The following is a 14,272-nucleotide window of genomic DNA, read 5'->3' on the forward strand; positions in this document are numbered from 1 at the left end:
ATTTCATACGCCTCTACGCGTTTCACCCCAACGGATCATCAGGAGGCCTTGATATGTAGATGCTGCATGGAATCATGCTTGGTGCACTTATATACATGTCTTAATGAGCTTACTAATAATGGGGCGGTGTGAGCATACCAAACAACAGAGCATGGGACACCGCCATTTTGGAGTAGTCCTAATATGATAGAGGGATACCTAGAGCCTATAGACTAATTGATGGCCGCTGCCTGTCATCGGAGACATGTTAGGGAGCATGCTATAGTGTGTAAATTAGCCCCTACCATAGCGTTCTGCTCCATACAGGCAGGAAGTCCCAGTGTGCATTGCAAAAAAAAAAAAAAAAAAAAATTGCACACCAAGCACTCAGTCTCACAGGGAGGAGGGGTGTGTACGCTATCCCATATGTCACCGGTGCCTGCGCACAGGACCCCAGAGTCAACAAATTACACTCACCAGTGCCGAACAGCAACGTCACCCGGCCATCCCACCACGAGCCCACACAACCACTCATGCGCAGATGGGGACAAACCAGCGTGACCGCGCACCCCCGCACCAGCGGCGTGCGCATGGGCATGGCCGTTTCCACAGCGCATGCGCCAGGCACCTCCAGACACGGGATTGATGCTGGAGGCATACTATACAAATGCGCAACCACGCACGCGCGGACAGCGCGAAGCCAAAACCATGTAAACGGCATAACATCTACCGCGCACGCGCCTACCGCTACGTGTCTCACAATGGTGCAAGCATAGCTCATAGGTCCTGCCAGTGCAGAATACTGTGTGTACAGACACAGCCAATGGCCGCATTGCTGATAGACAGCCATACTACTGGCTGAAAGGTGGCAGATGAGGTTTAACAATGATAAATGTAAGGTTATACACATGGGAAGAAGGAATCAATATCACCATTACACACTGAACGGGAAACCACTGGGTAAATCTGACAGGGAGAAGGACTTGGGGATCCTAGTTAATGATAAACTTACCTGGAGCAGCCAGTGCCAGGCAGCAGCTGCCAAGGCAAACAGGATCATGGGGTGCATTAAAAGAGGTCTGGATACACATGATGAGAGCATTATACTGCCTCTGTACAAATCCCTAGTTAGACCGCACATGGAGTACTGTGTCCAGTTTTGGGCACCGGTGCTCAGGAAGGATATAATGGAACTAGAGAGAGTACAAAGGAGGGCAACAAAATTAATAAAGGGGATGGGAGAACTACAATACCCAGATAGATTAGCGAAATTAGGATTATTTAGTCTAGAAAAAAGACGACTGAGGGGCGATCTAATAACCATGTATAAGTATATAAGGGGACAATACAAATATCTCGCTGAGGATCTGTTTATACCAAGGAAGGTGACGGGCACAAGGGGGCATTCTTTGCGTCTGGAGGAGAGAAGGTTTTTCCACCAACATAGAAGAGGATTCTTTACTGTTAGGGCAGTGAGAATCTGGAATTGCTTGCCTGAGGAGGTGGTGATGGCGAACTCAGTCGAGGGGTTCAAGAGAGGCCTGGATGTCTTCCTGGAGCAGAACAATATTGTATCATACAATTATTAGGTTCTGTAGAAGGACGTAGATCTGGGGATTTATTATGATGGAATATAGGCTGAACTGGATGGACAAATGTCTTTTTTCGGCCTTACTAACTATGTTACTATGTTACTATGTTACTGAAGATATAGCATACCCCACATAGGGGGAGGAAAAGAAAGGGTTAAAGGCAATACATTAATACCTATCACTTTATTATATATGGACGTATTCCTACCAAAAAGATGATGTACAGCTGCTTTAGTATGGGACAATTGTAATTATATACACCGCCAAAGATCAAGCATTTAAATGACCGGAATATTCAGCCCTTTTTCTGCACCACCATGTATATAGTATATATCAATACAATGCATATAATATCAGATACTATACCCACATGACAACACATGGGATTTGATATATAGTAGATGGCCACAGTCAATACTGTCTATCCCTGTGAACTCACAGGGTGTATAATGGTGGCATGGTCAGCCACGATTTAGTTTGTCGGTGCCCAGAGACTTAGAAAACGAAAGACACCAATACTAGAGTCTCACACAACTAAGGGGAAGAGAGCATGGGTATATCAGATCATAGGAAGCATGTATATGAGACATATTCATTGAGGCCTAGTGGGGCCAAACAGTTGACCCGATGGATCCAGGCACATTCTTTCTGTAATAGAAATTGGTCGATGTCACCACCTCTTGGGTTCGGTGTATATACCTCAATGATGCTGAAAGTTATTTCATGAACATTACCACCATGTTGGTCATTCATGTGTCTTGCTACCGGGGTGTCACGTTTGTGCTTGATATCGCCTATGTGCTCCCCTACACGCCTCCTAAACTCCCTCCTCGTCTTACCAACATAGTCCATAGGACAACTGCATGTAGCCATGTAGATGAGCCCACTTGTCTTACAGTTAGCAAAGTTACGTAGATAGAATTTTTTGCCAGTTACGGAACTAGTCACAAATTTCCCTGGTTTCATAAATTTACAGTTAACACATGCTCCACATTTGAAAAAACCACACGTCCTACGGTCCAGCCAGGTACCTTCTGGGGTAGATCTCTTAAAGTGGCTATGAACCAGATCATCCTTCAGAGACCTACCTCTCCTGTAAGTGATCAGAGGCCTGGGACCCACCCATTTGTTCAAATCAGGGTCAGATGTCAAAATGTCCCAGTGTTTAGCCAACACTTTGACCACTCTCTCATTCTGACTGTCAAAGGTCCCTATGATTCTAGTCTGGTCAGGATCACTGGCTGTGGGTCTACTGCATGATTGTAAGAGAGTACTTCTATCCAAAGAAAGGGCATGTTTGTATGCCGCTTCAATAACCCCTCTGGGGTAGCCCTTTTCCAGAAATCTCATCTTCATATCTCCTGATTGTTGGATGAACGTTCCTATCTCCGAGCAGTTCCTTCTCAGCCTTATAAATTGGCCCCTGGGGATACCACGTTTTAGGGCTCTGGGGTGATGGCTATCCCATCTTAATAGGCTGTTGGTACTAGTGGGCTTCCGGTAGATTTGTGTGCTAAGGCACCCATCCTCGTTTTTTTGGATGTACACATCCAAGAATGGCAGGGTCTTATCATTGATGTCAAAGGTGAACATCATGCCGATGTTATTCGTGTTAAGTTCTTGAATAAACTCAATAAAGCCCTGTTTAGTACCCTGCCAAATAACGAAGATGTCGTCGATAAACCTATACCAGACCCCCACAAATTGATGCCACCACTTACTTTCATCTGTAAAGACTATGGTTTCCTCCCACCAGCCCAGGAACAGATTAGCATACGATGGGGCACAGGGACTCCCCATCGCGGTGCCCCTGAGCTGGTGGAAGTACTTCCTGTCAAATATGAAAAAGTTTTTTGTGAGAGTAAATTGTAGAAGGTCTAGTACAAATCTACTGTGGGCCCTATGTTGAACTGCTCTAGATCTAAGAAAGTGGTCCACCGCTTTTAACCCCAAATGATGTGGTATATTGCTGTAGAGGGCCTCCACGTCTATGGAGGCCAAGAAGGAACCCTCAGCAAATTGTATCCCCTCGAGTTTAAGGAGTAGGTCAGATGTATCCCTTATGTAAGAAGGAAGGGCTAATACGAATGGTCGAAGTACCTCATCAATGTAGACACCGCAGTTTTGGATCAGTGAGTCCGAGCCAGACACTATAGGACGACCTTTTAATGGTTCAAGCCCCTTATGTACTTTAGGTGTGGTATAAAAAGTAGCTGTAAGGGGGTGGGCTGGTAAGAGGAAATCATGTTCATTTTTAGAAATTAACCTCTCGGTGTGTGCTGCTTCAAGTATATCCGTCAGTTCAGTTTTGTATTGAGTTATGGGGTCAGCGCTTAGGATTTCATATGTGGTTGAGTCACTGAGGATGGCATTACACATTTTGATGTAATTAGTTTCTGCATGTATCTCTGTATACAGGGAGCTCCCCCTAGTGATGACCGCAGACAGGATCTTATCATGTATCTCTGTATACAGGGAGCTCCCCCTAGTGGTGGCTGCAGACAGGATCTTATCATGTATCTCTGTATACAGGGAGCTCCCCCTAGTGGTGACTGCAGACAGGATCTTATCATGTATCTCTGTATACAGGGAGCTCCCCCTAGTGGTGGCTGCAGACAGGATCTTATCATGTATCTCTGTATACAGGGAGCTCCCCCTAGTGGTGGCTGCAGACAGAATCTTATCATGTATCTCTGTATACAGGGAGCTCCCCCTAGTGGTGACTGCAGACAGGATCTTATCATGTATCTCTGTATACAGGGAGCTCCCCCTAGTGGTGACTGCAGACAGGATCTTATCATGTATCTCTGTATACAGGGAGCTCCCCCTAGTGGTGGCTGCAGACAGGATCTTATCATGTATCTCTGTATACAGGGAGCTCCCCCTAGTGGTGACTGCAGACAGAATCGTATCATGTATCTGTATACAGGGAGCTCCCCCTAGTGGTGACTGCAGACAGGATCTTATGTATCTCTGTATACAGGGAGCTCCCCCTAGTGGTGGCTGCAGACAGGATCTTATCATGTATCTCTGTATACAGGGAGCTCCTCCTAGTGGTGGCTGTAGGATGACAGAATTAAACAAGAACATTCCTCGTCTTTGCAGCGGATGTGGAGCTCTGCATTAGAGGATGTCACAGATATAAAAAGAGATCACAACTTAAATCAGCACAACATGATGCACAAACTACATGAAGATAAAAGGATAAGAGGTGGAAGTTTCCTTTAAGGCTTTGGCTACACAGCAACTCAATGTCATTAACAAATCATAGTAAAATATTCATACTTTCCAAGATTATGTGGAAACATCCAGTTGGGTGGTGAATGTTGCTCTGACATGGTGGAGGCTGAGAACGAGCAGCACAGGTACTGTCTGCTGATACTAATGTGGAGGGCCAGGAATGAGTGCGGCCATTGCCCCCCATATGAAGCGAGCGTGTGATGGGCTTACGGCCCCCATAGGTGTAACGCAGACTTATCAGCCTGACCATGATAACGAGCAGAACATTTTCCTTTTCCCAGAGTTCAGCACGTTCTTATTCCTGGCAGTCCTGCTAATATCTGCAAACAGAACCTAAGTAGATTGAGCTCAAATGGTTCATATAAACACAAGGAACTACAAGGGTTAATCAAAACTATTTTATTAAGTCCCTATCTCTCCCCCTCGGCCCCAGGTAACAAATCACTAATGTTATAAACGGGCCCTAACTGGTCGGCTGTCACTTCTGTAGGCTCTGGACGTTCTGCTGCCACTAAACGTATCGGCCAACGCTTTAATCGCTGATTTGCTGCAGAGACTTCAGGTCGGGTGAAACCTGCAAAGAAATAGTCAAACATCAATCTTAGTCTTTGATCACACGGACATCAAAAATGGTGCCATATGTAACGCTTTTCTATCAGAATAGTCAATGTTAGGGGCCCTTATGCTTTGATATGAGTTTTGTTCTTTTTTTTTGCAGGCCTTTTCTATAACTTTCAGTTGTCTCTTAGCTAGTGGATGGAGAATAGCTGCTATGGTGTTTCCCATATACAGCGTACACAGACATGAGGGATTTCTGCTCTTCTGTTTCTATCTAGCACATGTACAGAAGCAGCAGAATTATTGTGGATATTATACAGCAGCACTGAGCAGTGTAACTGTGACTGCAGCTCTGGACTGATATAAAACACTTACCAGAAAGCAGTATCAAGTTGGACATTATGCAGAAGTACTGTGAATACAGCTATGTGGTGAACACTTACTAGGAAGGTAAAGTATGGAGGACATTAAGCAGCAGGACCGAGCAGTGTAGCTGTGAATCCAGCTCTACGGTGAGAAAACACTTACTAGAAAGTCAAAGCCCAGGTCTGTATGCCTCTCCACCTCTCTATCTTTTTCCCTCCCTTTCTACTTTAATAGTCAGGTGTCACCTGATCACTTGCGGAGGAGAAGTAGAAGTGACTCGTAGGTGGAGAAAGAAGCAGATTACTTTGAAAATGTAGATTACAACATTTTTCTTCATTATTCGCTTGTAAGATTGATGTATGCAACGTTTATTGACAGAGCAGGGACGGTGGGGCCCCAGATGCTGACATATTGTAAGGTTAGAAATTGGTCGTCGTATTGTCCACTACTCACCGCAAAGTCGCAGCCTGTACATTTCTTGATATCGTCTACAGTAAGCCCTTCGGCGATTTCTATCAGCGTCAGTCCGTTCTTTCTGTCCACATCAAAGACGGCCTAATGCACACGGAGGAGTAAAGAGCTGGGATCAGCCGAAAATCATAGCGTGGTATAAATATGGCGGCACAGGAACGGTGGCAGCCATGATGAGGCCCCTGGTCCACGTGGTAAATACCCTCATCATTCTGACTACTGGGATGAAGAGAGGAGGAATACCCAAGCCACATCGGCACACTGACCTGATATGTGGCCATGTGGGGTCCACATACAGCTAATTTAAGGGTATGTGCACACTGACACTTTTTTGCAGCTGCTGGATCCCTGCCGTCACCGTGATGCACCGAGCCAGAGATAAATAAGCAGTGGCCCAGGACGGGATGGGCTGGTACGGCTACCGGGCTGGTATTGATTATACCCCCTTCCCCCGCAGGCAGCAGGACAACGACGCATTTCACCTTCTCAGTAATGATCCGGTCCACGCACTGTTTCCCAGTCAGCGGCAGGTTGCACCGTTCCAGGATTTTGTGCGTTCCTCCCTATGATGAAGAAAGAGCGCATGTTAGCGTACATACTATACCGCTCTGCACACGGTAAAATCAAATCTCATCCAGTGTGGCAGGAAATTGTTGCAGTTGGGTTCTATTAAAAATGTTGCATTGTTTGTCTTTTACAGGCTCTTAAGTTTTTCTGCACAGTCTATGTGGACTGTGGTCATCAATCATCTTAGAGGAGCTCAGAAAAAGTCAGAAGAGTTAAACTCTCCTGGGTGTTCTTCTTTAAGTCACCTTTGATATAGAGTCATATCTCCCTTGTATAGTTCACAACTGTTCTTCAAGCCATCATCCACAGGTCAGGGGGAGGTGGGATGAGTTTAACGCTCATTGTTTGAGTATTTAATCAATTTGCATAGTTCGTCCTTCTCGGATTTGCAGGTCAACAAACTAGCTGGCCTGGTACAATGTTTAATCAACGTATTAATAAACATCTATTGTTCAGTTACCCTATGTCCCTGTCCCTCAAAGATAGCAGACAATGAGTTGCAGCAAACAACAACTGAGAAGTCAGCATCCAGGCTCGTACAAACAATAGTCTATGTTTCTTAACCAACCAATGAAGAACTCAAATTTAAAAGTCAACATAAAGATAATAGTGTATGTCTCCTTGCCTACTGAAAATAGATGTATAGATAATTAAGATTAAATGCTGTGTCATCACACAGGGCTATAATGACCCAGCAGCTGTGCATGCAGCACATGACCAGGGGTCATTCTCATCACCTGGGAGCAATCAATTAAGTCTCTTTGTCAATGACAGCAAGCAGACGTCTTGAAGACAGCAAAGCTGAAATATGATACAATTTTCTCACGTGCTTTGATTTCAAGATCTCTGTTTGCTTTGTCATCTGCTGGCCTTGTAAAATACTTCTCAAATTTCAAGATCTCTGCTTATTGCCAATAAAAAGGAATCATCAATGTTCCTATCCTGTTCGTGTGCTGGATGCACAGCTGCACAACTCATTAAAGTAACAGCCAAATTATCAGAGCTGTGTCTTGTAACGAGCTGTGCAGCTGTGCATCCAGCACACGACCAGGACTGATCTATAACAACTGGAAGTAAACAGGGTTTTTTATTGAATGAATGCAAGCAGAGATCTTGATCGCTTTCTTGCCACTATCATGATCTCTGCTTATGGTCATTGAATACGGACCTTCACGGATTACATTGGATATAAGGCAATCCTGGTCATAACATGCACACACGGATGCGGATGTGAATTGTGCTGCCGATTTACCACATCAATTGAGAGGGCAAAATCTGAATCTTCTGCGAGGCAATGAACAAGAGTTTCTGCAGCATCTGCGGCTGTGTAATGAGCTGTGCACATGACCAGTGCAGATTTATAAACACTGGAACTAAACGTTTTTATTGAATGACTACAATCAGAGATTTTGATCACATTCTTGTCTTTTTCAAGACCTCTGCTTGCAGTCATTGAATATGAACCTTCACTATTCACTTCCATTGGATATTAATCGGCCCTGGTCATATCATGGACGCACAGGTGCTTAAGTACATTGTGCTGCAAAAATACCCTAAGGCCATGTGCACACTGGGGTTTTCAAGCAGATAAGGAGCTAAACTCTCCACATCCACCTCCAAATATGAAATCTCAGTTTCTGCTCTGAAAACACCTCTGGCTATATACAGGGCCGTGCACCTGTGGCTTGTGTACAGGGCCGTGCACCTGTGGCCTGTGTACAGGGTTGTGCACCTGTGGCCTGTGTACTGGGATGTGCACCTGTGGCCTGTGTACAGGGCCGTGCACCTGTGGCCTGTGTACAGGGCCGTGCACCTGTGGCCTGTGTACTGGGATGTGCACCTGTGGCCTGTGTACAGGGTCGTGCACCTGTGGCCTGTGTACAGGGCCGTGCACCTGTGGCCTGTGTACAGGGCCGTACACCTGTGGCCTGTGTACAGGGCCGTGCACCTGTGGCCTGTGTACAGGGCCGTGCACCTGTGGCCTGTGTACAGGGCCGTGCACCTGTGGCCTGTGTACAGGGCCTTGCACCTGTGGCTATGTAAAGATGTAAAGGAACATGCACCTGTGGCCGTGTACAGGGCCTACACTTGTGGCTATGTAAAGGGACATGCACCTGTGGCCGTGTACAGGGCCGTGCACCTGTGGCTATGTAAAGGGACATGCACCTGTGGCCGTGTACAGGGCCGTACACCTGTGGCCGTGTACAGGGCCGTACACCTGTGGCAATGTAAAGGGACATGCACCTGTGGCCATGTACAGGGCTGTGCACCTGTGGCCTGTGTACAGGGCCGTGCACCTGTGGCTATGTAAAGGGCCATGCACCTGTGGCTATGTAAAGGGCTGTGCACATGTGGCCTGTGTACAGGGCCGTGCACCTGTGGCTATGTAAAGGGCCATGCACCTGTGGCTATGTAAAGGGCCATGCACCTGTGGCTATGCAAAGGGCCTTACACCTGTGGCTATGTAAAGGGCCATTCACCTGTGGCTATGTAAAGGGCCATATACCTGTGGCTATGTAAAGGGCCATACACCTGTGGCTATGTAAAGGGCCATACACCTGTGGCTATGTAAAGGGCCATACACCTGTGGGTAGGTACAGGGCCATACACCTGTGGCTATGTAAAGGGCCATGCACCTGTGCATATGTAAAGGGCCATACACCTGTGGGTAGGTACAGGGCCATATACCTGTGGCTATGTAAAGGGCCATACACCTGTGGCTATGTAAAGGGCCATACACCTGTGGCTATGTAAAGGGCCATACACCTGTGGCTATGTAAAGGGCCATACACCTGTGGTTATGTACAGGGCCATACACCTGTGTGTACAGCACCTGACCAAGACAGGTTTCAATTTCCTTAAAGTCAATAACAAAGGTTCTGACTTACTGACAGAGATCTTGAGAACAGTTATGGATAATGTTTAATGGAGAATTGCAGAATTTCTTATTATAAGAAAATTTGCTGAATGTGAAATATTCCAGTAAGGAGCAGAGAGAAATTCTGCAGCACTGATCAGGGGATGAGAAAGTTACTGGAAACTTTTTATAAAACTTTTTCCTGGGTAAATGTTTATCTGGCAAATCACACGTGGTGAGCAGAAGCTGGACAGGAGTCTATAGAGACGGCTGGAAGTGCCTTCCCTGCAGATGATGATAGTTACCCCTATGATCGGGCAGAATGTTAGTGGATCCGGGTGTCGCTCCAGATTTATAAGAAATCATCAGAAAAGAAAAAACACCCTCTGTGCACGCGGCAGAACGACGACTCCATCCTGCCAGGCGCTGTCACATATTGCCGTAAACTCGATTATGGCGAGCGGAAAAACAAGACAGGCATCCGGAAAATGAGCCGTTTCCATAGAAACAGCCAAAGCTCTGCCTAAATAACACATCCATCTCCGCTCAGCTAGTCGAGTCCTGTCCATTTAATGCAGAAAACCTGCCCATTTCTGCCACGACCCGGCCTCATCGCCCTCCGAATCTTAATTTTTTAAGATGGATCGATTGATTGCAGATCGTAGAGGTGGTGCCGGTCAGCCATTATTAGGGCTCATTGCGATCTGCATGGAAACCTGGCAATAAGTGCTCAGTATTCCTGCAGCGCCTCCGTGGGGGAAAGGGAGTATTACACTGTGTCTATTCATATCAATGATTGTGTGTGTAACACAGGACAGGACGGGACTCCAGAGGGTGAGATAATCTGTATCCGCTCTGACCTAGTGATCAGAAGCCTGAACACAGGACCCCCCATTAATAAATACCTAATATTATGTATGAAAATGGCAGGATAATCCGTTTATACATGGTGTAAAGACACGGCATTGTAACTTAATTTACCAGACGTCTATTTTTAGTAAACCAAGAAGAATAGACTGTTATCTATATGTTGACTTTTGTATTTATGCGTTTATTTCTGTTTGTTCAAGAAAACAGACTTTTGCTTGTGTAAGCCTGCAATATTGACTTGTAAGTTGACATTTGATGCAACATTGCACTCATATCCTTGATGACTAGTGAGGTTTACTGATATGCTAATTACACATTGTGAAGAAACCAAATTATACCTTAATTACCCAGACGACTATGTTTAGCAAACCAAGAAGAATTGACTTTTTATCTGTATGTTGGCTTTTGGATTTAAGTGTTGATTTCTGGTTGGTCAAGAAAACAGATTTTTGTTTGTGTAAGCCTGGAATATTGACTGGTAAGCTGATATTTGATATGAACATAGTGTGCTCTTATGTCCTTGATGAATTGTGAGGTCACTGATATGCTAATTATACATTGTCTAGCCCAGATAGTTTGTTGATTTTTAAAACAGAGGAGGAAAATCTATACAAATAGATTACATAGGCAAGGCAACTTGGACATCACCATTGTTCCCTTTATCTTGATACTGGACTGAAGGGTAAATCTCAAAATAGGTTGCATGCCTCGGTATAAAGAGACTCAGAGACAGAGAGACGGAGAGAGAGAGACAGACAGACATTCTGCCAAAACACCCAAAGGATCAGAGACAGGACTGCAGCCAATTCATCATGGCTCCATCACAAGGGACAAAGATCTATCATTCTACAGGAAACAACCTGGCTCCAATGGAGATGATTGGGTAAGCCAGGTTGTGACTCTCGTGTAAACTGGCCTTGTACCTTGTATGTACTCAATAGACTGTCATCTTACTACACTTGTCGTTACCTCCTCTGTGTGTGTATCACAGGTGGGGGACCCTGGAAGCTCTGACGTAACATCTACCATTATCCCCGTGGATCAGCAGAAGGGTGAGACTCTGTAATGTACACCATCTTGGGGAATTTTGCTGGGACTGTTCTATGTGTTATCTTCCTGTTTTGTGGGTCAATAAAGCATTGCCACACTATTTTACCATCACCCTGTATTGTCTGAGTAGCGTTATGCCCACGTTAACGTGAGAGCGGGCGTTGGGTGGGACGATCCCTGGTCCATGGGGTTCCGGCTAGTGGACTGGTGCGCTCGCCGACCCCCCGTGTCTCAATACGTATTGTCCATGCCAGCCAGTTTGTTGGCATCAGCATTATCTATAAATACTGAATGAAGGACTCTTGTTAAATATAAAAAGAGGTGATATGCCTGTAAGAGACAGAGGGAGCCAGAGATTCAGCCAAGAAAGACATCCAGACATCCAAAGCACCAGAGTAAGGACAGCAGACACGACATCATGGCTCCATCACAAGGGAGACAGATTTGTCATTCTACAGGATGCCCGGTTAGGGGACCTTGGCCTCGGCTGGAAGAATACAGATCTGTTCCATTGACCACCGCTGAACCATGGATACGTTTGTGAAACCCATGTTGAGACCATCCGGTCGCCTGAAACCTACGGATATATTTGGAGAAAACAGGTTGGGACCATCCGGTCACTTGGCACCTATGGACACATTTGGGAAAAACCAGGTTGGGACCATCTGGTCACCTGGAACCATGGATAAGTTTGGGGAAACCAGGTTGGGACCGTCCGGTCACCAGGCCATGTACCTCAATTGACTGTCATCTTCCTACGCTTGTCGTTACCTACTCTCTGTGTGCGTACCACAGGTGGGGTAGTCGGCCCTAGAAGATGAAGCCAGGTTGTGACCCACCTGTCAACTGGCCTTGTATCTGAATGAACTGTCATCTTCCTACACTTGTCATTACCGTTGTGTGTGCGACAGGTATAGTAGAGAACACTGGAAGCTCTGAAGTAAGAGCTGCTCTCATCCCGGTGAGTCAGTGGAAGGGTGAGACTCTGTAATGCGCACCATCTTGGGTACTGTGCCGGGACTGTTCTATGTGTTATCTGCCTGTTTTGTGGATCAATACAGTATTGCCACACTGTTTTACCCTCACCCTCTGTTGTCTGAGTAGCGTTATGCTCCCTTTAAAAAGAGAGCGGATGTTCGGTGGGATGATCCCTGGTCCATGCTGTTTCGGCTAGCGGACAGGGGCGCCCGCCGACCTGCCCGTGTCTCTACACATAGGTGGGGTTATAGATAGAATAATATCTGTTATAAAGAGATGTCCCACCTTGGCGGAGTGCTCCATAGTCACAACTACTTTTGTTCCAGAGCTGGAGACCAAGTCCATGGCGCCGCCCATTCCTTTCACCATTTTACCCTAAAAAGGAGAAAAAAAAATAGATAGATTTTTTAGTCTTCTCAATTACACCATAAACAACTTTAATCTAGAAAAGGGAATATTAGGAATTCTTTAGGTTTGGAGACCATTTCAGTTTTGCAAATCATATTGCTTTAATAAGGTTAAAATGCAAAAAAATGGAGCAGCACACTGAGTAATTGAGTCTTGCAAAATTAAAAAAATATATAAAAAATGCATCCCCCCCACTAACTTTGAGTCAATAACATTGATGGCCCAGACTTATGTGCAGCACCCAGCACATTGATGACAGATCCTAAGAAATAAGGAGGGAGGGCAGGAGAGCAGGCTATTAGGGGAGATTTCATTGCAGGCTCTTAGACTATTCGTATACCATAAAAAATACTACTTATTCCCTCTGCCTAATCACTCCCTCTGAAATACTGCTAAGATGGATCTTTGTAAAAAAAACAAGTTTGACTCACAGTTCACTGAGGGATCAAATTGCAGCTGCCTATTAGAAGTCTATTCAGAGGACGGTACATTAAAGGGAGGCAGAAATACACAAAACACATTTACTGCAGCTTTCTAGTAAGTATTTATTTCACACTAGAGCTGGAGTCACAGGTGCACTGCTCATTGCTGTTGCATTATGCTCTCTATGCTGCTTTTGTTCTCTAGTGGTTTATCTCCCCTTAGTGCTGGATTCACAATTGCACTACTCAGTACTGTTGTATAATGTCTTCCTTCCTGCTACTGCTCCCTAGTGTTTTAATTCACTCCAGTGCTGGATTCACAGCTGCACTGCTCATGTCACGAGTGTGTCACGTCCTCCTGGGAGACCTGGAGTTAGGCAATCTTTGCGTACTGTGACCCGCAGGTCTTCCATTTACACTGTGTGTTTTGTCCCGCATATTAAATGGACTTCATTTCCTTTGGCATTGATGAAGTTAACAACTCTTTGTATGCTGGTTAGAGACATGCAGCTCCATCTCACAACTGCTCCTGACCGGCTCGTTTTCTCTATATATAAAGCCTGGCCAGACCTTCTCATGCCTGCCTGTGAAAGTTTTGCTTCCTCGAGATGGTGTGCTGAATTTGGGGTCCGTAGTTTCTGCTGGAGATTGCTGCTTGCTGTTTTTGGGTGTATGCTTTCTCCATGCTATTCCCATTTGGTTTGTACATTTCTATCCTCCCCTTTATTCCTCTCTACCCTTGGTGTTTTTCTAAGTGTCTTGCTTTTGTTATCCCTGAGTGTGTTATGTGTTTATAAACTAATATCTGTCCTGGGGGAGCAGGACGGGACAGCTTAGGGCATTAACAGGAGCACAGTAAGGTTGGAGACTCAGGCCTCTCTACCTTCAACAGTACCACCAGGACAGGGATAATT

The 14,272-nt window shown here is 45.6% G+C and overlaps 1 protein-coding gene across 1 annotated transcript in view; it reads right to left on the minus strand.

Annotated features, from left to right (window-relative positions):
* Positions 1-5,195: 5,195 nt before the first annotated feature.
* The window catches only part of OXCT1 (3-oxoacid CoA-transferase 1), a 96,617-nt gene continuing 87,540 nt past the window's right edge, over positions 5,196-14,272 (minus strand). Inside the window, exons 14-17 of the mRNA XM_069745910.1 lie at positions 12,814-12,903; positions 6,689-6,769; positions 6,189-6,290; positions 5,196-5,385 (exon numbers count right to left, since the gene is read on the minus strand). Coding sequence (XP_069602011.1) covers positions 5,344-5,385; positions 6,189-6,290; positions 6,689-6,769; positions 12,814-12,903 — 315 coding nt within the window. The 3' untranslated portion in view covers positions 5,196-5,343. The remainder of the gene's footprint in view (positions 5,386-6,188; positions 6,291-6,688; positions 6,770-12,813; positions 12,904-14,272) is intronic.

This window comes from Ranitomeya imitator, chromosome 1 (assembly GCF_032444005.1).
Source record: "Ranitomeya imitator isolate aRanImi1 chromosome 1, aRanImi1.pri, whole genome shotgun sequence".
Lineage (NCBI taxonomy): Eukaryota > Metazoa > Chordata > Amphibia > Anura > Dendrobatidae > Ranitomeya > Ranitomeya imitator.